Source organism: Xiphias gladius, chromosome 22 (assembly GCF_016859285.1).
Source record: "Xiphias gladius isolate SHS-SW01 ecotype Sanya breed wild chromosome 22, ASM1685928v1, whole genome shotgun sequence".
Lineage (NCBI taxonomy): Eukaryota > Metazoa > Chordata > Actinopteri > Istiophoriformes > Xiphiidae > Xiphias > Xiphias gladius.
The window spans coordinates 17,354,122-17,377,866 of NC_053421.1; the positions used below are offsets into that span (position 1 = coordinate 17,354,122).

Consider the following 23,745-nt stretch of genomic DNA (forward strand, 5'->3'; position numbering starts at 1 on the left):
TAAATACAGCATCTCAAAGAGATTAATCTGGTCTAAAATAATAAATTTAAGGTACGGTGTCAGTGCCGGCTGACACCTCACTAGTTTTTGTTAAAATGTACCTTCTGAGGACAGGATGCCTAAAGAAAGCCAGCTTAGCCTTGTATCTCTTCACTGCCCAGAGGAGATAAAGTGCTTATTTTCAAAGGATCCTGGGACTTTAACAACAACAATAACAATAATAACAATAATAATAAAAATAATAATAAAAAGGCCAACCAAGTAATTCAACATTGAAACACATTTTTAATCAAGGACTCCGAAGCACACTTCCTGCAAGAGGGGTACTGCCTCATCTCACCTCAGTTCACCCTGGTTCTGCAATATGTTAAAGACACACTAGTCAGGATTCACAACAGGAATGGTGCTACGGATCAAGGTGTTGATTACATACTGACAGACTCTTAACTGTGAAAAATATCCTTCCAAAATTCAAGGAAAAGCTTGAGAGATATTGTGTGAGACATCTACCAGCTGCCCAACATCTTACCCTGTAATGATTTAAAACTGCACCAGATTTCTTGACGAGTGAAATACGTCTTAATATTTTTTTAAATTACAAATCTTAACGATTGAATATGCTAACTAATACTGTGCTCTTTATGAAATATGTCCTTAATTAATATGTAACTATGCAGTTGCTAAATAAATATAAAAATGGATGTGAATTGTTATACAAAATAATGGTAAGACTGAAAGGAAAATAAGTATTGTTTGTTTCTATTAATAGCCAGTGTTTTGTATTTCTGAAGATGTAATCAACGCTGGCAATCTGAGCCGTAATATTCAGCCGAGGTGCAATTAAATACAGGCCAACTTGTGGCTACAGAACCTGCTGTGATGAAACTTGATACAGTGTAATTACAGTGTAATTTGTGGAGAAGAGATCTGCAGTATGGATATGCAGTATGTCAGTCATATGAATTTTTTTTTTTTTCTCAGACAGATAGTTAAAAACTAAATTTGTTGTGCCAGAAATTGTTTATGATCACAGTCGTCCCATAAAGCCTTGGAAGAAACTCGGGATGGGATTTTTCCATTTTCTGAATTTAGATAATCTGGCAACATCTGTCCATAATTTTGAAGTTTATTTTGAAGGGTGAGTTCAGTTCCAGTTTTAGTACATCAGCACACAGTAGAATTGTTACTAACATCAACATTGTCAAGTATGAAGAAATTCGGAAAATGTGATACATGTTTGGTATTTGTTTGAGCATTTCCTGTCAGGAATCAAAGGTAAAACATAAAAAAAGGAAAAAAAGACCTCTGTCACACTGTTACATAAAAGCTTTGGTCTGTACATGTTTTTGCTGGAATAAACAGCCAAACAGTTTTAACACACAAAAGATTGGAGACGACTGCTGCTGCTGCTTTTAAAGTCCTTTTCCCCTTTACACCAATCTGAAAGTGTTCTTCACTTTCCACTTATTTCCGTTTGCTTACTTCATCGTTTACAATGGAAAAAGAATGAAAACATGGGCTATGGAAATGTATACGTGAAGGTCAAATCTCAAAGCCAGTTCACAAACAACATACCTCAACAGTGACAAACATGTCATCAGAAGAGATCATAAACCATGAAATAGGAGCATTAGCCCTATTATCCAGGAAATTGCCTTTCTGGGTTCACAAGAGGCTCTACATTACATTCTATATAAATGGAAATGCATTTACAGCTTATTTGGATGTACACTTTTATATTTAAAAGAACAAACAAAAACATCTCCTCTCGCTCTATATTCAACCTCAGTCTTGTGTTTAGTGAAAATAAATACAGTGACTACTTTAATGTCTTTGTATTGGCAGTGATGCTTTAGGGACTATTAATACCAGGAGTCTATTGGGTATCTGAGTCTTATCAGGCTTTGGCTGCCCATAGATAAATACTCAGCTCAATATTCCACTAGGTTACTCACATTACAATGGCCTCTTACACCACAAGGTCATTTCAAGTCCCCGAAGTCTCTTTATCTCCATACTCCTGTGTATTACACTGGATGTGTGTTCCACAAATAAAGTGTGTGTGTGTGTGTGTGTGTGTGTGTGTGTGTGTGTGTGTGTGTGTGCAAGCGTTTGTGTGTGTATGTGTTTGTTGTCACCAAGACCTGTGGTTGCATAAAATATCAATACCTTCAAAAGTTAAATGGTAATCAACTCAAAATGTTTTAATGCAATCATATTTATTTTGTTGTTTTGCCACATAAAAAAGGCTCAGATTGCAGTTGGCTCTTCACAGAAGAAGCTACATTCTTCACTAAAATGTGAAAGCAGAAGACATTACACACACAAAGAAATCAAAAACAAATTCCTAGTAGTAAATGATTGTAAAATTCAACATCACAAAAATTATTTAACAAATTTTCAAACATTGGTTTTATCACCCATTTAGGTAATTAACATAATAAAACAATGGAATGACTGGTGTGATTTCAAGAAAAAAAATATATTAAGTGCTAACAATGTAGTTTTTTATTGATAGAACTAACCTATAGATTTTTTTCAGCTCAAATATTGTGGGGAAATAATTATGCAACTCTATAAATATATAGACTTAATTTAATTTCAATGAAAAATGCACACATATATTATCTCCAACTTCAATTAAAAAAAAAAAATCAGATAAATGAATTTTAAATTCATTATGATATTTTTTCTTAATCGATGACAGTCAGAGTGAATTCTTTAAAGAAAATTTGGCAAAAAATGAAATAAATTCCACAATCAAATCCTTTACCTTGGGAAACTACATTGTAGCAGAGCATATTGAAAATAAACCAGTAAATCCATATATAACCAGAATATAAATCATTGTTTGTGTATGAGAAAAAAGTAATTTTTATCAGACTTTAGCACTTAAATATTAGAGATCAGTTCTTACTAAAACATTGAATCATATAGTTAATATATCTCATTGTGATGAATATATTATCTATTCAGTAAAACCTAAAATCAAGGAACCTGCGTAGGACCAACAAAAGGAACAAAAAGATTGTGTGCATATCTGTACACCCAGTAAGTGAACAGGAGCATCAACAAATAGGACTCCTCAGTGGCCTGCAGTGTGTTCAATGAAAAGAGACATGCTGATGGTCTCCGTTTACCCGCAACCCCCCTGTTCTGCACTTTATTCTGGAGCAGAGAGAAGGATGGGGAGGCAGAACAACAGGGGGTCCAATCAGAGAGGGACAAACGTGGTCCCAGGTCCCATTATTACCATGCACCACCAGAATCTAGTGTCCAGTGTCTGGGTTTATGGCCAACCCAGTCCAATTCCAGTTAAACCAGTTTAATCCCAGTAGGGGGCGCAGCAGCCTTGCCTGACTATTCCAGAATATTCCCCACTTTCTCTTACAACCCCTTTTTCCCGAAAATTATAAAATTATAAAAGTTCAACACAATTATCATACTAGATGCAAATGAGGCATAAAATGAGTAAGTTATTTGTGTATGCCCATATACAGCATGTCAGAAAAGAAAAAAAAAGTCAGCAGTTAACTGACTGACCTCCAACCTGAGCCGCTCAGTGCAGTAGTATGTGTTTATTTGGCCAATTTTCAACTGGAGGCGTGTTCTCAAAAAGAAGCAAATACAACAAAATAAGTAGTAAATGAAAACTGGATGGTAAACAGAGATGAGAAGGTGAGAGAACTTTGTTGGAACAAGTCCAAGCAGACTCTTTTTTTTTTCCAGCAGAAGAAGAGCGGGACATGAATCTTATGACTAGGCCTAGTTCTACGTGTAATATTCTGTGCTACTACTTACACAACAGGTGGGAGATGAAAATAACAAGAAATGAATCACTGTGATTTGGTGCGTCAGTCCCTGAGTCACTGTGGCCCTGTTTAGGAGAAGACACCCGATTCTTTCTGGAATTTCACAGGTAAAACAGCCACAAGGTAATCTGTGTCATTTGCAATATCTTAGCATAGATTGCATTGTGTCATTCACTGTCTGAGATCGCACTGTGTACTTGAACATCCCAGTAATAACTCCCGGTCCCACGGAGAACAGGAGCGAGGTCAGCGGTGAGGACGGACAAGGAAATCAGGTGTTCAGCAGGAGGAAGGCGAGGATGAGGAAGAGCTGGAGTGAAGCTGTCCTCGGTGAGCAAACACCACTTTGAGGTGCAGTTTCTGAAAGAGAGGTAGAAACATGTGAAAAGGCATATATGATATACAGTACATGGCAAAAAGTATCAGGACAGGAGTTTCTTTTGATCTCGGCCATTTTTAAAAGTTTGGGCTTGGCCCACTAGCAACTGAAAAAGAAAAATCTTAATGCTACAGGCATACAGTGATATTTTAGACAACAGTAGGCCTCCAACTTAAGGACAACACTTTGGGGGAGGCTCTTTGTTTTCTAAGTTTGGTTGGAATAACTTGACTGGCTCAACCCTATCCAAACGTGGACTGCGTTCCAGACCTTATTTGCCCAACATCGGTGGCAGACCACACTGATGCTCTTGCGGCTGAATGGGATCAGATCCCTGCAGCCAGGCTCCAAAATCTTGTAGAAAACCCAGAAGAGTGGAGGCTGTTATAGCAGTGCATTAATGCCCATGGTTTTGGCAAGAGATGTTCAAGGAACACATGTAGGTATAATGAGTAGGTGTCCACATTCTTTGTCTGGGTTGTATTTTCCATTTGACTAATTTCTATTCATGATTGATCAACATTTGTTTTAATTTCTCATTTTCATCTTCTTTATAAATATAATGTGCCATATTCTTGCTCTTGCAACAACTGCTATAACCAGTTAATGAAATAATGCATATTTTTACTTGAGCTTGAGAGAAAAAAAAGAAAGAGACACAGAGATGAGACATATATACTAGAATCAAAGATATGTAACCTTGCAGACATGGTATAAAGATTCCTAAGCTTAAGAAAACATTGCGTTTAAAATCTTGCATCTCACCTTGTATTTGTTTTGAACCCTCTGACGCTGTTACAGGACGGAGATGAGAGAGAGGATTAGAGATAAAAATGCTGAAGCAAAGAAACAAGTTGCTGATTAGTCATTTTTGCACGCTTAACTTTCTCAAAGCCACTGCTTTGTGGGACAAAAGGAGCAGGAAACAGATAAATGACCAGGGGAAGGTATTTACCATTACTCAAAGCCTAATGCCATGAAAAATGAGTACTGACTGCCTGTGCAACCCTAAATATGTTCCCTATGCAAATTCTCCTAAAGGTCGGATAAAAAAATAAAATAAAAAAAAAAGAGCTTGAGGAGCATGACAACAGGAAAAGATAGTGTTATGTAAATTAGGAAGAGTAAGAATGATCGAGATTATAAAGAAGGGATACAGGAAATGAAAAAGAAAGGGGAATAAAAAAAACATGAAAATTCAAAATGACAGAGCGAAACCAAGAAGTGGACACAAGATGAAAGGAAGAGCGGTGGAGACTCGAGTGAGAAAGTATGGTGAAAAAAAAAAGAAGGTTGGAAAGATTGAAACAAGGTCAGACAGAGAAAAGGGAGGGAGAGAAAGAGACAGGATGGGGGGGGGGGTTGTTTGTGTCTGGGCGTCACTTTCTCAGCAGGGGGTGGACTAAAAGGAAATAATGGAGGGAAGGATGGAGGGATGCAAGGATTGAGGAATAGGGAGGTGTGGGAGAGCTGGAGAGATAGAGGAAAAAGGACAAAAAATAAAAGGTATAGTGAGACTAAAAAGCGCAAAGGGTTAAACCTCACTGATGTTACATGGCGGCTTGACCGCCATGTAACATCAGTGAGGATAGAGGGAGAATAGAGAGAGAATAGAGGGGTCAGGAAACAGGGATGAGGCTGCACAATTGCAGCTGTTATTAAATCAAACTACAGCCTTGAGCCCACCTCTGACACTGCAACCCCAAAGACTCACACACACACCCACACACAAGCATGCGCTTACACACACACGTGTGTATTGATGTCTCCTGGAAAACTACCACTGATCCCCATCCCATAACAATTGACTGAGATTATGAAAGAGGAAACGGGACACTCCAAACTCATCTGTTACACAGAGAGGGAAAGGATTTATTAAATGAGGGCTTAGCAGAGAAACACAGTGTTTGTCTGTAATATCTGTCCTGTACCTACAGGTCTCTGCAGCAACATGTCGCTCTGACAGACATGAGCCACTAAATTACTCCCAGGTTCTGTACAACTAACAACCATCTAGGGGTTAACGAAGCATTAAATAGCATGCTGAGTCTGGGCCTCTCACTGGGCTTTGTGTGGGTCTATGTGAGCGTTAGTGTGAGCGTTTGTAGGAAGGGAAAAAAAAAAAAAAATCAAAGCAAACAAAAAGGAATAATACACAAACAATTCATGCTTTATTTAGTGCTTACTAAATTATGTCCATCATCTCAAATAAATTTTTAATTAAAAATGTATTTATGCTATCGAACCATATTTTTATGCAGTTAAATGACCAAAGAACATTTATTAATTATCTGTCGTTCAAGTTCAAATAATGTTGATAAAACAGAAGCATAAAAAAGTGTTTCATTTTTGCATTTTAGCGCAAAACATTTTAAAATTGATCAACAAAACTTTATTTATAACAAAAACTTCACACTTTGGGAAGTTTTTCAGATTGTAGACATATTGGATGCAGCAAACGTATATTAGGGTAGTTGTAAAAAAGAATTTTATTAATGGCAATCACAAATATGTTTTTAAAATCATACTTTTAATTTACTTGGGGGAGGGAAAACTGTACTGTACACATCAGGTAGCGTGTGTGTAATCCCACACCGCAGTTTGAAACTAAAATGTGCTCATGTTAAATGCCTTGTGTTTACCCGGCTGTGTGTAATATGTGTGTTTTGATCTGGCTTTGATCACATCTTTTGTGCAAAAACTGAACATTGAGGTCACGCGTTTGTGTCAACATCATAATTTTGGTCATGGCGAGCTCTGCCACAAAATGGCGTCTATGATGGCGTGACTGCAAGAACAGTGCCTTTTCTGCATTGCAGTCAGAAACATGCAGCATGTGTAGCTGTACATGCACAACCATGTCTACGTGCGTGTGTGTGTGTGCGTGTATGTGTTTGTGTGTGTGACTCCAGTCGGCAGAACGCCCCACTGCAGAGACAGACACTGTTCCACCATCCCACCTCTCCTCTCATGCCGCCATTTTACACACGCAAAAGCTAATGCTAACCATCCCTGAGCGTTAACACATCATTAAATACGAGAAATTAAGCAAATTTTTCGAAGGACAAAAAACAGCAAATGAAAACGGAAATCGACGAAGGTGGTTAAAATTTTTAGTATCTAGTTCGGGATCCGAGAGAGCTCTGCTGGGCAAGCTGTGTGGTGTGTATGTGTGTTCGGGTTTTGTTCTTGTGTGTATCGAGTTCAGAGGGTACAAAGGTATTTGGGCGAGAGTGGAGGGGGTAAAGGAGGGCAGCGATGTAAGAAACTCCTAAAAAAAAAAAAAAAAAAAAAAAAATAGTAGGAAAAAAGGCGAAAGTGGGGAAAATGGTGAAGCTCTGCAAACTGAAATGAATGCAATAGACCACTCTCAGCGGGGGAACGACAGAAAAAAGGAAGAGAGACGGAGAGAAAAAGGGAATCAATTAGAGAGAGGGAAGTTGGTCTATAATGGTTTCTCGCAGTAGGATGGCTGAAAAAGAGAAAGGCAGAATGGCAGAGCGACAAGGAGACACAACAGGAGTATTACGGGGAAGTTGCAGTAAAAAAGAAAAAAAAGGTAAGTATGGAGTGAGAGGTGAAGCGAGGAGGGGAAAGATGCAATAGAGGGCTGCAGGGATCTGGAGATTTCACTTGACACCAGTCCAGTGATGCCAATTCAGAGACTTGTTTTCTGATGCAACACAGGCTCAAGCACCTTACAGCAAAGCCCTGTCTGGTGTGATTCGTGACAGCGTTGTGTTCAAATAAACATCACATCACCACAGAGATCACTATGCCGAAAAACATAACCAAAACCTGAAAGAATAAAAAAAAAAAATACTTGACAACACTCCGAGAAGCAACCAGGGTGGGAAAACAAGTAGCATGAGAGAGAGCTACGCGCACGCACGCACGCACGCACGCACACAATGTCATTAGGAGCCTCGTGTGTCACTGAATCTGTCCTACCTGGTTTGTTGTGTTCTTGGGTTAAATTTAGGCGATAAACACACACATTCACATACTGGAGAGGAGACTGAGGGACCGGCGAGTGGTAGCTGACCTTGGAGCAATGACAGCGTACCTGACGGACCCTCTCACTGTCACCACTCTGTCCTTCAGACCAGTGTGAGGCAGGTGTGGGTGGGTGTGCGCGTGTGTGCGTGCGCGCGCGCGTGTGTGTGTGTGTGTGTGCCGATAATTAATTCAGACACCCACAACAGGGTATCCCTGCACGGAACTACCTTTTAATCACACGGGCTGCTTTCTGGGGGAAAAAAAAAAAGTTTGGGGATAGAAAAAGGGAGGGAGGTACATGGTTTGAAGTTTAGATAAGGGACAGGATATAGCTGAAGGACGAGAGCTGCCATCACCAAGGGCACACACACACACACACACACACACACACACACAGACTGCACAGGCATGGTGCGTCCTGCTGCCATGCTACCTATCAGATAAAAGGGAACCTGAGCAGGAAGGAACCAGAGTGTATGTGAGGTGTTACCACAGGGAACAGAACAACAGCAGCTGTGGTAAACCGGCACTAATGGACAGTCAAAGCGAGAGAGAGAGAAAGACCTCCTTCGCTCATCTCCATCTCCTCTCCTCCCTCATCCATCTCATTCTCTCCCTCTCCTCTCGCCATGTATTCACAGCATGCGCATGACACACAGCAGCATGAGAGAGAGAGGAGGAGAGGGGAGTCAGTGAATAACTGTAAAACAGATATGGAGATACAACAAAGAGATAGAGAAGACACAGGGAAGGTGGAGGAGGTGTGCAGGGGGGCAGGGGGTAAGGGCGGAGTCAAGGGCGAGGGAGGAGGCAGTGTAAGAGACTGCCATGGATCGTGCCTAGATTAGTTTTGCTCCAGTAGCGAAAGATCATAAAAAATGAGGAAGGGAGGAGAGAGCTGAGAGAGGGAGGAGAGAGGAGGGAGGATTACAGAGAGAGGAATGACAGAAAGTGAAAGAGAATGAGAAGGGGGGAAGAAAAAGGACAAGGAGAGGGAGATCCTGAAATTTAGTTGGGATTAGTTTTGGTTAAGGGCCAGGATGAGAGTGAGAGAAGAGAGATGAAAAATGAGAAAAGGGAAACAGTAAATACAATGTGTGTGTGTGTGTGTGTGTGTGTGTGTGTGTGTGTGTGTGTGTGTGTGTGTGTGTCTCCTAGCATGCATAATCCAGGTGATTTAAAATATTTTGAATAATTCTGGCTCTGATCTGGGAATACTGTCAGAAGGTCAAGACTACATTAGCATTTTCTCATTGAACAACTATCTGTGGTATTTCTAATTAATAACAGCAGGATAATTAACACATAAAAAAAGTCATCAGCCTTCACTGTGGTAATAAAGCAGCAAATTACTCCCTGTGTCGCGCTGAAACAGTGAAGGCATTTAAGAATTCTTTGGAGATGGATGGGACTCTTTTTTTATTCCGGTTTTTAATATCTTTTTTTTTTTTATTCCGGTTTTTAATATCTTTTTTTTCCTTTAAACCAAACTGAAAAAAATGTAAATCAAGGTTGTAGTATTGGAAAGTATTCGCTAAACTACATATACGAATGTACTGAATAGTTCTCATAAACACATGTAGAGACGCACAACCTTGCAGCCAGTTTCCCTGGAAAAAGTGTGTGGTAGTTCAGGCTGGGACAGCACGACAAGCCCCCTGCAGATAGCACTGGGATGGGAACTGGGACAGACGTCTAGGACATGCACACACACGTAAGTGCGCACACAGACACACATACATACACACACACACACACACACACACACACACACACACACACACACACACACACACACACACACACACACACACACACTTGTACAAATTAAACTGCCAGAGAACACAGGCATAGACCCATAAACCCATGCAGGAGGGCACAAAAACACAAAGTGAACAGACACAGAATTCGTCCTACACATAGAAACGCTCTCACACACGCACATCAACTACTGGACAGGGATTCCCACAGTGACTGGGCAACATTTCCAACCGGAATGGGCAGCTCACTGGACTGGAAGACTAACATTACTCCAGGCGGGCTCTGGATTAGATCAACTCTGGGAATTTCACGCTGGGACAGAGAGATGAAGAGTGGGAGAATGAGGAAGACAAGGAGGTAAAAAAAAAGAATGGAGGGAGGGGTAAGAGGAGAGGAGAGGAGAGGAGAGATGTGCTTTAGAAGGAAATAATGCTTAAAAAACCCTCAATCCAATTAGGTTTAAAAGCCAATGTGGACAGAAGAGTCAAGTTTATGTAGTATTTAAAAAGGAGTAAGACTCCTCTTACAAGGGTTAAGTTAATGCAAAAAAAAAAAAAAAAAAAAAAGAGGAATTGGATCATCAGAGTTAGTGAAAAAGAGAGGAGGACACAGAAGGAATAGAAGCAGTCTAACATCATGCTATACAGACCTGATAGCAGAGATGTGAGAGGCAGACAGAGGAGTCTCTTGGTTGTACAAAGGGGAAGCATGAAAGGAAGAACAGATGAAAAGAGGAGTGTACTCACTGGGCTCACAGCACACGGTGACACGCAACTTCATACATGGCAGAAGAGGGCCTTCATCTGTGGGTAGAGCTAGAGAGAAGAAGAAGAGAAATATGTAAATAAGCAGCTTGTTTATTAAACCCAACAAACAGTTAGTACTCAAAATGCTAATGTGTCAAATAAAAGAGAAATTTGCATATGCTGAATGAAATCCTCCCGTCAAATCTACTCTTTGAGAACTCTCCTGCTACTTTTGAATATTTTTTTATGATGAGCAGAACAACACGGTTGTTTTCCTGTTTCTACCATATCAATACCTCATGATATCAGTATAAAGAATTACACCATCACCCTGTGTGACAGAGACTACCACATATCACACTTATTTACACAACTAAGTAAAAACAATAAAATACACAGTTGAGAGTGCGGCCATAAAAGGATGTCAACAGCTCCGATATCAATTCTGGTCATGGCTCACATGGGAAAACAGGCAAACTTTAGCTATATTACCTGTCAGTTTAGCATTGCTTTTACAAAACAAATCTGTTTGAAAACTGCAGTTAAAGGGCTTTATATTTGAATAATTCACAAGCAGCTGCTAACTCAACAGGGACCCACTGCACAAGCTGAGACTATGATGCCTAACAGTCTGTCTCGCTTTGTATCCATGATTTCAACGGATATGCTACAACACATAACGACAGTGGGACTATAGAATTAGTCGATATTTATGGTGGCCAAAAGTGCTCAACACACACAGACAAAGCACAAGAAGATGAAGAAAACCTCGTCACCACTTTGATAAGACATCCAGGTATAAAAAAAAATAAAATAAAAAAACGCTGCAAAGGAATGACATGCCTGCATAGAAAAAAAACATTGAGCATACAAAAAATATCCAAGTCCGGAAATGCAACTTGTACACAACGCAACAAAAGTAAGTTCCATTCCACAGCAGAAATTTGTAATGGAAAACACCCAGACACTTTCTGAAGCTGACTACTCATCAATGATGCTTCAAAAGGAAGCTAATGATGGTATTATTTTGGTTTGAAAAAAAAAAACCAAATCTTAATTCAAGGTCCATTTACTAACTCTTTCCAGAGCTTTGGACCTGGAGTTAAGATTAGTTTTACTCAAAGTACTATTTCTAAAGTCAAGAATAAACTTTCACCCTTAATGTTTCTTAGTTTTAACACTGAGATTACATTAATACGTGTTTTCCACAGTAGCCATCCTAACTTATCCTAGTAGGGGAGGCAGAGGTATTACTAATAACATGAACAATGGCTCTATTCTGCTCAAGTGTCCCAGTGATAGTGTGTCAGAGAGCCACCACGAACAACACCAGGACCTTGAAAATGAAGCAGCTAAATGTAATTCAACTATCATTCATCTCATTATTTACAGCTGTACTTTTCCTACTGTGACATCCCAAAATGCCTTCTGTGAAAAAGGCATCGGCTGTCCCCGAAATCACTCACTCGTTCACTAGTTTACTGTATTGCGAGATTGTGGACACTCAGCCTATTAATCATTGTCATTTTGTGTCATCACTGACAGGTTTGGTGTCACATAACGGTAATGTTCGAATTGCAGGACTGTTAGCAGAAGGTAGTGTACATGCCATTTAAAACACTTTTTTTTTCCATTGTGGAGATTTTTGAGGGTATTATGTAGCAGGTTCACATGTTCAGAATTCAGATTCTCAAATAGGGAGTGATTTTGAACACAGCTCTATTCCTATTTTACAAGAGATACTAACTATACACATAGCATTAGCCCCGGATTAATTACTGGCATCGTCACTGGTTCTTAGTGTCACCTGGAAACCTTTATCGTGTTGTGTACGCCTTGCGTATTTCTGTATTCACTGTATTTTCCTGTCTGGACTGCACTACTGTTGACTGCTTATGTATTGCCAAATGGGCAGATGTTTTTCTTTGTGCTTTATTTATTTGCAGCATTTTTAAACACACTGTATATATTGTCAAAGAAGTTCTGTTAATTTGCCTGTGTTTTCTAAGGTCGTAGTGCTTTGAGCTCTCTTTGCTACTGTTACTATCCACTCAAATGGTCGCATGTTTTGAGCTGTTGGCTATCAGAGGATTTCAAGGTGTTTCCTGTTTGTGGGGATGCAGACACGGAGAACCACTGGGCGTTGGTCAGCAGCCCGGGCAGTGGGTCAGACCAAGAGACAGCGGGTTGTCAGTGTCATAGTCTGTGGGAGCCGGAGAGAGGAGCTGAGCCCAGCTCAGACTGAGCCAACTAATGCCATTAGTGTTTCTAATACTATTGTTCTGTTCTCCCAGGCTAATGCCATTATACTGTCTCCAGTGCTGCGGGCCCATTCAGCACACAAACCCCAGAGCCAGACATTTGGACAAACTTTACGCCTTATCTTTGATGTGGACAAAACACACAATTGCTCTGAGCCCAATGTGGCCCTTACGAGGGGGGGGGGGACCCATTGTTGCTTTTCTGTGAAACGGCCTGAGCAACCACAATAGCACAGTGTGTGTGCGTGTACATATATACATGTGTGTGTTAGCGTGTGTGTGGAACCACTCTCTCATGCCCTTACAATGCTCCATTGTCCTTTGGACCGCAACAGTAATTTATGTAAAGATTCTTTCTCTCCCTTCGTCTCATCCATCCCTTTTTCTTCATCGCTTTTGTTGCACTCCCTTTTCTTTCTCCAGTGTGGATTCCACTCATCTGACCTCTTTCGTCCCTTTCAACCCCTCCCCTTTCCTGTACTGTCAGACTGTGTCCATCTTTTGCTCTCTCTCTCCCTCTGTCACTCCTCCACGGTTCTCTACCTCCATCTGCTTCTCTGCCTGCCTTTTTATCTCCTTCACTGTCGTCATGTATTGATCTCCATTTCTTCTTCCTACACTTTGCTGTCCGTCTGTCTCTTTGTTGTCACCCTTCCATACTATGCATTCACTTGACTTTTTCATTCTCTGCCTTGTTTCATGTCCTCCTCCTCTTGGTTGGACTTCCAGCAGAAGTTGTAAAAAGTGAGGAAAAAAAAAAAAATGTCAACTGATTTTACAGCCACTAAGCCATCTTCTGTCTCTTTCCCTCCCCCTTCTCCCTCCAGTGGTTTGAAATAAATGAGTATGGAGAGACAGGAGGTTGCACTGGAGAAAGAGGAAATCATTACTAAAACTGTGTACTAGCCTACAGGTTTAAGGAAACATCGTATTTATGTCACTGAGTGTGAATTTATGGAAAACACGAATGCCACATGCTGCTTTTTGCCAACACTCGCCTCCTAAAAAACACACTGGCTAAACACGCCTCATTCCTTAAAAGAGCAGGGCTGCCTGGTCACACACGTCCTCCAACACAGGTGTCTTTGCACAGACTGGTGAACTGAAACATCAAATATTTACACATCTTTTCTCTTTTTGGCCTGTTTTACTTGGCTTCCAGTCTTTGGAGCCTTGAGAAAATATTCATTGATTCACTTAAAAATAATTTTCTCATAAAAACAGTGGAAATGCACTTTGCATATTAAAAACATATACTTTTTACCCACGTTTGAATCACACAGGCCTTGTGATCAGGGTATGGGTATTGAACTTCAACCCTTTTTGAATGTCGACCATAGTACTAAAACAATTTGTCAATTAACTGATTGGGTAGACAGAAAATTAATCTGCAACTATTTTGACAATCGATTAATAAATATTATTAATAAATCAGTCCAGATGAAGCAGATTAGTATTTAACACTTAGGGTTAGGGTTAAGGTTTGGGTAACCAAAGGATAGAATGTTACATAATTTTACTTGTTTTAAAAGCTTGTACTTTGAGTTTTGCTTAATGGGTCTTTAAATTATTTCATGTAGATTTCAGTTTTTGAAGTTTTTTTCCGAGCAAAAATGTGAAACATCACCAAGTTCAAGCTTCTTAACTGTAAAGATTTGACTGCTTGTTTTTGTTGTATGTGATAATGAACTGAAAATTTTTGGTTATTTGACTGTTGGCTGGGTAAACGGAGCAATTTTTTGTCATTTTTTAATATTACATAAGTGTTTGATTTCTTCAGATTCCCTCAGTCTACAGATTAATCGATAGTTCTCAGCAGTTTGGCATATTTTGTTAAACGAATTGGCACCAAAATCTAAATACAATTTCAAATGATACCCAGCCTACTTGTGACCCTCTTGAATCTTTGAACACCCTCGCTAAATCACACACACACACACACACACACACACACACACACACACACACACACACACACACACACACACACACACACACACACACACACACACACACACACACACACACACACACTCTACTTACAGCTGTAGTAGTAGTGGTGACATGGCAGAAACTCAAACCCCAGTGAGAAGGGTGTGAATCTTTGGATCTTCTCAGAGAAGCGCACTGGTCCAAATGGAGCGTAGGGGGTGTTACACTCCCATCTCTTGATAGCCCCCCTGGTCTCCACACAGCCCTGGAACGATGCCTCTCCCACCAGGTAGAGAGCCAGCGTCTCCGGCTGCCCAGGGCCCAGGGTTTCCTTATTGGGGAAGTGGGGGCAGTAGATGTCTAGGTAGTCGTTCAGATTCACCTGGATGGACAGATCTCCTGCCGTTAACCTGGAAGATAGAATATAGACAACGGCATTAATATTTCACATTAAGATTACATCCAGTAATACACGACTGAAAAGGAAAGTGAAGTGGTGATTAAACATAGACAGACAGAGAAAGAAAGAAAGAAGACAGATGACAGGTATTCCATAATTCCTTTGTGCATGGAGGAATGTGGATAGTTCCAGCAGATGGATGGCTCATTAATATTATACATAATTACACAGGGTGATAAAGCAAAGTTGTGAGAGTCTCAAAGAAGGTATTGGGATTGGGATTTGATTTATCACAATGATACAACTCCATTTTATTTCTAGACCAGCAAGGGAGCGGTGTTGAGTGACAGAGAGAACAATAAATCCTCATATGCTAATTAAGACCACTGAGGGTAGTTCAGTGTTAAATAAACTTGAAACCCTCTGCTTTTCATTCTCCTACTATACAGATATACACAGGCATGTACAGACTTAGGCAGACGTGTATGTGCATGCACAACCACGTCTTCAGTCAAGGTTGACTCGCTTTAGGCATAACAACAACTCTGGACAAGAACACATCATTACACAGAAGAGCTGCATAATGCATGTTCCTTTAGACTGTGGATTCTGACTTCCTGTCAGCTACAGTATAAAGAGTTACCCATGTACAAAATAATATGGAGAAAGAGAGCACGCGAGAAAGACTGAGGGAAGTACATGTAGGAAAAAGTGGGAGAGGTAAATTTAACATGAAGAAATCATAAGATTAAGATCTTAACAGTATGTCAAGACAAAGCAGGACACAAGAAATGAGGAGAGGAATTTGTGACAAATGGAGGGAAGGAATGTGAGTGATGGAGTGACATGAGACAGGGCTCAGAGAAAGACAGAAGGAGACTGATGAAAAGACAGTTGTTGAAACGGTGAAGAAGAAATGTGGAACAAAAAAAAGAATAAAAGAAGCCAAATGAGGAGAAAAGTTGGATGAACAGGTGGAAAAAAGTGGAGTAAAAAGAAAAAGTAAAGTGTTATAATTAGCACCCCCAGAGAGTGAGTGCAGGCACACAGAGAGGAGAACAACGGAGTCGAAGAAGAGAGGAGACGGACTTTAATTGGTCTCCTCTTCGCATGGAGCGCAGGAGAACACAATGAGGGGCAGAATGTGGCTTGGCCAGAGGGTTCAAGTCTGTCAGTGGGAGTCTTTATAGAGGGGTGACAGAGCAGAGGAGAGAGGAAGGGAGTGCTGGGAGTCAGTGAAGGGGAACATGGGGGGGGCTGGAGGTCAGCGGAGTAGTCTCAAGTTAAGTAGGCAGACAGAGAAGAGGAGACCGAAAGAACAAATGAAAGGAAGAATGGATGTGAAAAAGGAGGGAGGAGGAGACAGAACTGATGAAAACCAAAATGATTAAAGATAAAAGATACACATGGCAGGAAGCGGGAGACTGAGATGGTCTAGTAAATCTGCAGAGGGTATCAAAGATGGATGGAGCAATGAGAGGAGAAATGACAGGAGACCGTCGGAGAGAAAGGGGACCATATGGCATGACCAAAAAAAAACTGAAATAGAAATCCACGTTCTCTGTAAACTTTGAACCTGAATGTGGGCGTGACGGTGTGTATTTCTGAGTGAGACAATGGAGCAGAAAAAAAACAGAGAAGTGTGTGTGTGTGTGTGTGTGCCATGGGGATACAGGTGAGACCCTGGAGCCTGTTCTTGCCATAGCTGCCTCCTGCTCAATTGCTAGCGTGCAGAATTGGCAATCTATCAACAGGACAGGACACAATCGATCAGGATCCCTCACTCAGGACACACACACGCTCAGCTGATCAATATCCCTTCCGTGAATGTGTGTGTAGCCATGTCCCATACCTCTATCAGCTACGTACACTAATTACAGCCTTACAAAGTCACTTGATTGTTTGGTTAAGAGAACGCAAAAGCACATAAGCCAGGGTAAGAACGCACACACACACACACAGCAGCCCACTTACTCTTCGTACTACCTTTGGTGCTTTTCTGAGGCAGAGAAATGTTTATTTAGTTGTACCAGCTGTGTTTGTGCTAGTGTGCGCGTGTATGTGCGTGTGTATGTAATAATAGATGTGTGCTGTGTCAACATGCTGCACCCGCTACTATACATGTCATTCACCTCAAGCTTCCTCTGCACTGCTCAGGTCCTGTTTCCACCACCCAACCCCCAATCTGCATTCCTCCTCGCTCCTTTCTCCTCCTCGTTCTCCTCCCTCTTCTTTCCCCACTTTGGATGACACGTACTCATCCCTATCTATTTCTTCAGAGGCTGCATCTCTTCTGTGCTCTCCCTCCTATTTCTGACTCCTCTCTATCCTACATTACCCCTCCAACCTCTTTTCCTCCCACAAGCCTCCAACATAAGTCTGTGCCATATGCACGCCAGCAATTACAGAGACGGTGTGCTCTACTGATGTCAAACTGTCAGCCCTTTTTCTCTCCTCTTCCTTCCTTCCTCCCTTTCCCTCTCTCTGGCCCTGGTAGGCTTGGGTACGCCTTATTACACTCAGCATCCAGCCCTCCTGCCAGACACCATGCAGCAGAGCGGTGACAGCACAGGGGCATCACGGGAGCGTCGGGGAGCTGTGGGTGTCAAAAAACACAGCACAGGAGCAGCCTATCAGCGAGAGAATCCTCTGGAAGTGGAGGAGAGGATTGATTTGGTCCAGTGCTGGAACGGATGGAGAGTGGGCAAATACACAGAACGGGACACACACATTCATGTGCATTTAAGAACATGTGAGCTTGAATACACACACACAAACACGTTCACCTACACTAGGACATGAAAGTACTTCAGGAGAATCAGACATGCTCTATCCCTCATGCCAGAGGGTGATCAGTGACACCCCTCTGAGGACTGGTGCAAGCTCTTAGTTGATAAGGAAAAATCTCACTGAGGAGCCGTGTCAAAATAATGTGCTGGGCTCTTCAATGGAAAACTTGAGGCCAGCATTTACCCTTTTCATCATTACAGGAAATCGCATTCAAAATTCAAAAACTGAACATAACCGATACCCTCCCAGTGAGTGTCCATGTAAATGTACATGCACACAGAGGCATATACAGTATAAGTGTGTGTGTATGTGTGCACAGTTATAATGAAAGGCAGGGGGTTGACTGTGGCAGAGACCTTTGATCCTTTAATATGAGAGAATAATTAAAGGAGCAACAATCCCACAACACGACTTCAGGAATACAGAACAGATACTTGATCGCACACGCATGCAGCTGCATACTACGCATACTGGATACACTGGGGCCCTTAACGCAAGTATTTCTCATAAATTAGGGGGATAAAAATATTCTACTACAATGAAAATGCTAACAACATGCTTACACTGTACGATGCATCCCAAAATGAATTCAGTAAACGTATATTGTGGGCACAGTTGCTTTCATGCTTGTGATGGTGCGCTAACCAGCCCACAGTGAAAGTCTGTTCCTTGTGGTGACGACGGGAGGCCAAACGGCTTGGTGGAGTCTAAGTTCTTCCGTGGTCAATCACAGCAGGGTGACCACTAACTCTGGTCACTATGCTGACTGGGCACAGCACGCTGTGGCCATTCTTCCTTGGCTGGGCATAGCATAGTAACACTTCTTGGTGACATGGGAGGATCTTTGGTGCTCTCTAGGTGGATGACTTTGTAAAATGGTATTGTTTATATCAGTGTTTTTTCTTTCCTTTTTTTGGTGTCGCCTACGATGGGTGGGGTTTACCGCATAATGACAGATGAGAACATGTCAGGTGAGTCATTAATCCCAGTGAATAAAACCATCTCAACTTTAACATACAGACATACTTTAGTATTCTGGGTGTCATTACAATGACCCAGTCACACCTGCATTAGTAACAGCCAGATAACAGGCCAAAATCAGCTTATTTCAGTATAATTTCTGCAATAAATGGATTCGCTCACTGAGGTGAAGTATATCTTTGCAGAGCTTTGGTGAACAGCTCGACTTTGGTGGACTTTGAAAAATAAATTTGTGTAGCTGACCAACTGAAAATTGCCTCTGTTAAGCTTTAAGGAGGGGTAGAACTGGACAGTCATATTAGCTTTTAACCATGAATTTTCCTACAAACCTGCTCTGCCAGAGTATAAACTGTTCCATAAACTGCTTAGTTTGGAATCAGTTACGAGGCTGGAGTTGATCATACAAATATATCTCCTGAACAAGCTGCTTTAACTTTCTTGTCTGTTAGCGACTGAGTTAGCTGGCAAGGCAGCTAGCTTGGTGGGCTATAGCAGCTGGCTAGTGCTTGCATGTTAGTTATTCTTCCCAAAGACCTTTTAAAATAGAAAAAAACTTGATTAAAATTTACAAAATGTACAATGTTTTGACCCCAGATTGTAGCTTTACTGTCTTAGTCTTTTTACTTTTCCTAAATGTAACAAAGTTAAACATGGTTAAAGTGATTATTTTTGAAGTGTTGTGTGTCACTGGGAATCAGAAATAACATTACAATTTTTGGATTCAGCACCTGGACAAAAAAAATGTGCATGTGTTTTTGCATACTAGTGCTAGCATGTCACAGGCCACCTCAGCAGCCACAGCTCTCTAACCAGCCATGCTTAAAATGTCACCAATCTTTGAGCCCCACCTGTTCCTTGGAGATGTGCTAATGATGTTTGCCACTTTCTGGTTATGTCCGGGCACTACATTAAAATAAAAAAACAAAAAAAAAAACGTGTGCAAACATTTCTCAACACACGTACGACAAGAGAGGGGCAGAAGAAAAAAAATTCAGGCAAAGCACTCCTAAATATGAACACATTTTCATGGTTAGAAAGAAATGAAAACTGATCTGAGCAGGTGAATAGAACCAGACTTTGGAGGCCCTTTCTGAAAAAATGGCAGTGTACAGTTGGGAATAACTGATGGAAAGTATGAGAGAGGTTCATGACAAAAAGACCCTGAAGACAGTACAATAGAAAAGAGGGAACAAAGCAGATAACTAAAGAGAGAGAACATTGTTTCCTCAAGCTCTCAGTGACTTGCTCCACACGTCATCCTTTCTTTAGAGGATAACAGAAAAAGGAATCATACACATGTAGCGCTACATCCATGAGAACATCACAGAAAGAGAGGGAAAGAGAGACCTTTTCTAAGAATTTGCATAACTCAAACCTTTTTCATTTTCCATTTCCTCTCTTCTACTCGATCTTTCTCTGCATGGATATTAAAACAGAGCAGGATCAGGATCACCCCCCCCCCAATATTAGCTGTGCCCCCCTCCACGCCCACACAAAGCCACGCTGTGTCCAGAGCCAAAACACCAGTGTTGTGTCTAACCTGGTGCTTACTCTCTTCAACACGCACACACAAGGACTGCACCCCCCACCTCTGACCATCTGGGGCCCCCCACCACCCTGCATGCCCAGCTGGCTGAAAAATCCCTTTACCAAACCCCTCTACCTCACACCCGCAAGACGCTGCAGACCCCGCTTCTTCAGATTCTCAGTGTCATCAAACTGTGGCCAAAGACGGCGATCAACCGCTCCTCACAAGGAGGAAAGAGGGACTTAAGAGGAACAAGCTGTTACTCTTATCTACTCTTTCCTGTTTGGTATGCCTATGTGAGTGTGTGTTTGTGTGAATGTGTGTGTGTGTTTCCTTCAAGGTTAGCAGGAAGTGTACCTCTCCTCTAAACCCGACCTTTTGCTTTCTTTTCTATGACTCCTAATCTCCAAATGTGGATGGTATCTGAACTTTCCTCCTATTTTTTCCCCCTCTTTTCCATCCACTTAAGTCTGTGGTTTTTCTGTACATGTCTGAGCACACACATTGTATTAATATGCACCAGGATCTGAGTGGCTTACCACCTCTGCCAAACAATTTCCTGGGGAAGACAAACCAAATGCTTCTGTTCTCATGAGGACAGAAGGAGCGCGCACGCATGCGCACACACAGAGAAATGCATCATGTGCCGATATGAATTCTGTGCATAAGCATTGGCCGCTACTGCTGTGGGTATGTGTGTATAATGTAGATGGAGTGATTGGTTGCACCTTTCTTGCCCTGCAGGCTCCATTAAATGACCAGAAGGCATAGGGCATTCAGACCACTCAACTCCTCATTCAAACTGCGCGAATCAGCAGGCTGCCTCATGGTCCCACATTCCCTATCAATTTACAGACACAGATAAAACACACAGATACACCTGCTGTTTCAGGCCCTAAAGGACTCTCAGCCTCAGGTAAAAGACAGACCTTATTTTCTGCCTGTTATCCTCCTCCAGTGTGTGTATGTGTGTCCATTCTCTGGGACTCAGCAGCACAACAGGATGTATAGCTACGGCCATCAGAGCTGAGGAAAAATTGCATGATTCGGGCCCAAAGGACCCATCAGTATGGAAACGAATCCATCGGAACCATTTTGATATGGCTGCAGGTCTGCAGAAACCATCATCCTCCTCTGTGGCAGAGCTCTGTCATGCACAGGCACTGCTCTCCATGTGTGGTCTGGTCTGATCGTAAAATAAGGTTTACAGTGAATTTTCTGGGAGGTATGAAATTACTGTCCACAGTACAAATGGACAAAAGTGCAGTCTTGCAGTCTATAGCTCGTCTTCATTTTCGCTGTTTGACCAAAAACACTGCATGCTGAAATGTTGCCTCACCATGCTCACCTGCATGGCAGCAGCTCTAAGTGTTGCCTGAATTGACTCTCTTACTTGCTCTGTGTGAAGGTGGCCACACTTGTAAGAGGAGTGTGAGTGTGAGCAGAAAAGTAGGCATAAGAAGAAGAGTTTTAGCTCTCATGCAGAGAAGAGTGACGGGGAGAGGGTGTGCGGCAAAAGAAATGTGCACGGGCGAAAACGAAGTGCGCGTACAACGAAGGGTGTGCAAGGGGGTAAATAAGGTCAGACATGCCGTTGCCAGGACAACAACCAATCCAGAGCTGGGACTGGAGCCAAGCCAACACCCCACCCATCCATCCTTTACTCCATTCGTCTTTTTTCCTGCATCCCTCTGTCGGACAGCCTAAACCTCAGAGTAATGAGTGCTCTCAATGTTTCTGCAGTCTAAATGGAGCTGCAGTGTAAATACAGGGCTGATTTGTACAGGTGCCAGGCTCAGATACATAAAGCTGAGTATAGCTACAGTACCTCGATGCTTAGACACTGACAGGACAGATGGTACGGGGAGGAAGACAGTGACAGCTATGAAGTGGACACGAAAAGTCATGATTCAAACTATTTATGAAATCTATCAAAGTGAATTGCTACGAAGTGGCAGCCGGGCTGATTTACTGTGTCAACATCATTTGTCTAATGTTTATAATACCGACTTCGATGTTTGGACCATTCAGCTTTGCACACAGTGGAAGAGCAAATAAGTGTAGCTAAATAGTGGGTGACAAAATAATGTTAACTTTGAAGTAAATAACAACAACAAAGAGCTGGTCATATTGGGTCCCTGCCTATGGGGAGGTGGGCAATCTTTTTTCTATTGATTCCAATAAAACGATTAAAAAATGTAATAAAAAAACGATACTAACTTATTTGTCAATCAGCTTTATACTGTAGATGTCCAACATAAACCTGTTGGTATAAAGCACAAAAAAAAACAGTTGATCAACAGAAAAGTAATCTGTAACAACTCTGACTACTGATTTATCATTTAAGTCTTTTTTCAGGCAAAAATGCGAACATTCTCTGGTTCCAGCTTCTCAAGTGTAAAGATTTCCAGCCTTCTGCTGCCTACTACCAATAAAAATCAAGTCTCTGCGATTTGGGCTGATAAAACAAGTAGTTTAAAGATGTTACCTTGAGTTTTGGGAAACTTTTTAACTATTTTCTGACATTTAATACACCAAACAGATCGATAATGAAAATAATCATAAGTTTTTTAAATAACACCACACTATAGCTTTATTTGTGACTCAGTTTATGTTTTAATCCCTTTCTTGCAGTGTTCCCTTGTCTTATTAACTATACTTAACTACACTTATCTGTGTCCCAGGTCTGTCAGCAAGGCTAGCTGTGTAAGTGGGTTAAGGAGGACATGCGAGCAACACCCCTTAAAAGCACACACACACACACACACACACACACACACACACACACACACACACACACACACACACACACACACACACACACACACACACACACACACACACACACACACACACACACACTCTTCACTATAGTGAAAAGGAGGGTCGCAAAGCAGGTACATTCAGCCAGTAAATTAGACTTGGCTTTGAGAATCCATCATTTACTAAGTGGGTCAGACTTCTGATGCCGTAGACACCCTCTCTTATCCCATTCTTGTACTCGGTTTTTGTCTCGCTCTCCATGAGGTTAAGGTCAATGCTGGATAGGCGGCACAGACTATGCAGGTGTGCATTCCCTCTAACTTCCCCTCTGTGTCTCATTATTTGGTAGTTGTTAGTGGAGGAATGGCCAGTTGAAGGACTGGAGCTGTCCTT

At 41.5% G+C, this 23,745-nt stretch overlaps 1 protein-coding gene across 1 annotated transcript in view; it reads right to left on the minus strand.

The window, feature by feature from the left end:
* Positions 1-302: 302 nt before the first annotated feature.
* The window catches only part of si:dkey-246i14.3 (ephrin A4), a 35,103-nt gene continuing 11,660 nt past the window's right edge, over positions 303-23,745 (minus strand). The window contains exons 3-6 of the mRNA XM_040116613.1: positions 15,002-15,300; positions 10,698-10,766; positions 4,957-4,983; positions 303-4,172 (exon numbers count right to left, since the gene is read on the minus strand). Of these exons, the coding sequence (XP_039972547.1) occupies positions 4,084-4,172; positions 4,957-4,983; positions 10,698-10,766; positions 15,002-15,300 (484 nt within the window). The 3' untranslated portion in view covers positions 303-4,083. The remainder of the gene's footprint in view (positions 4,173-4,956; positions 4,984-10,697; positions 10,767-15,001; positions 15,301-23,745) is intronic.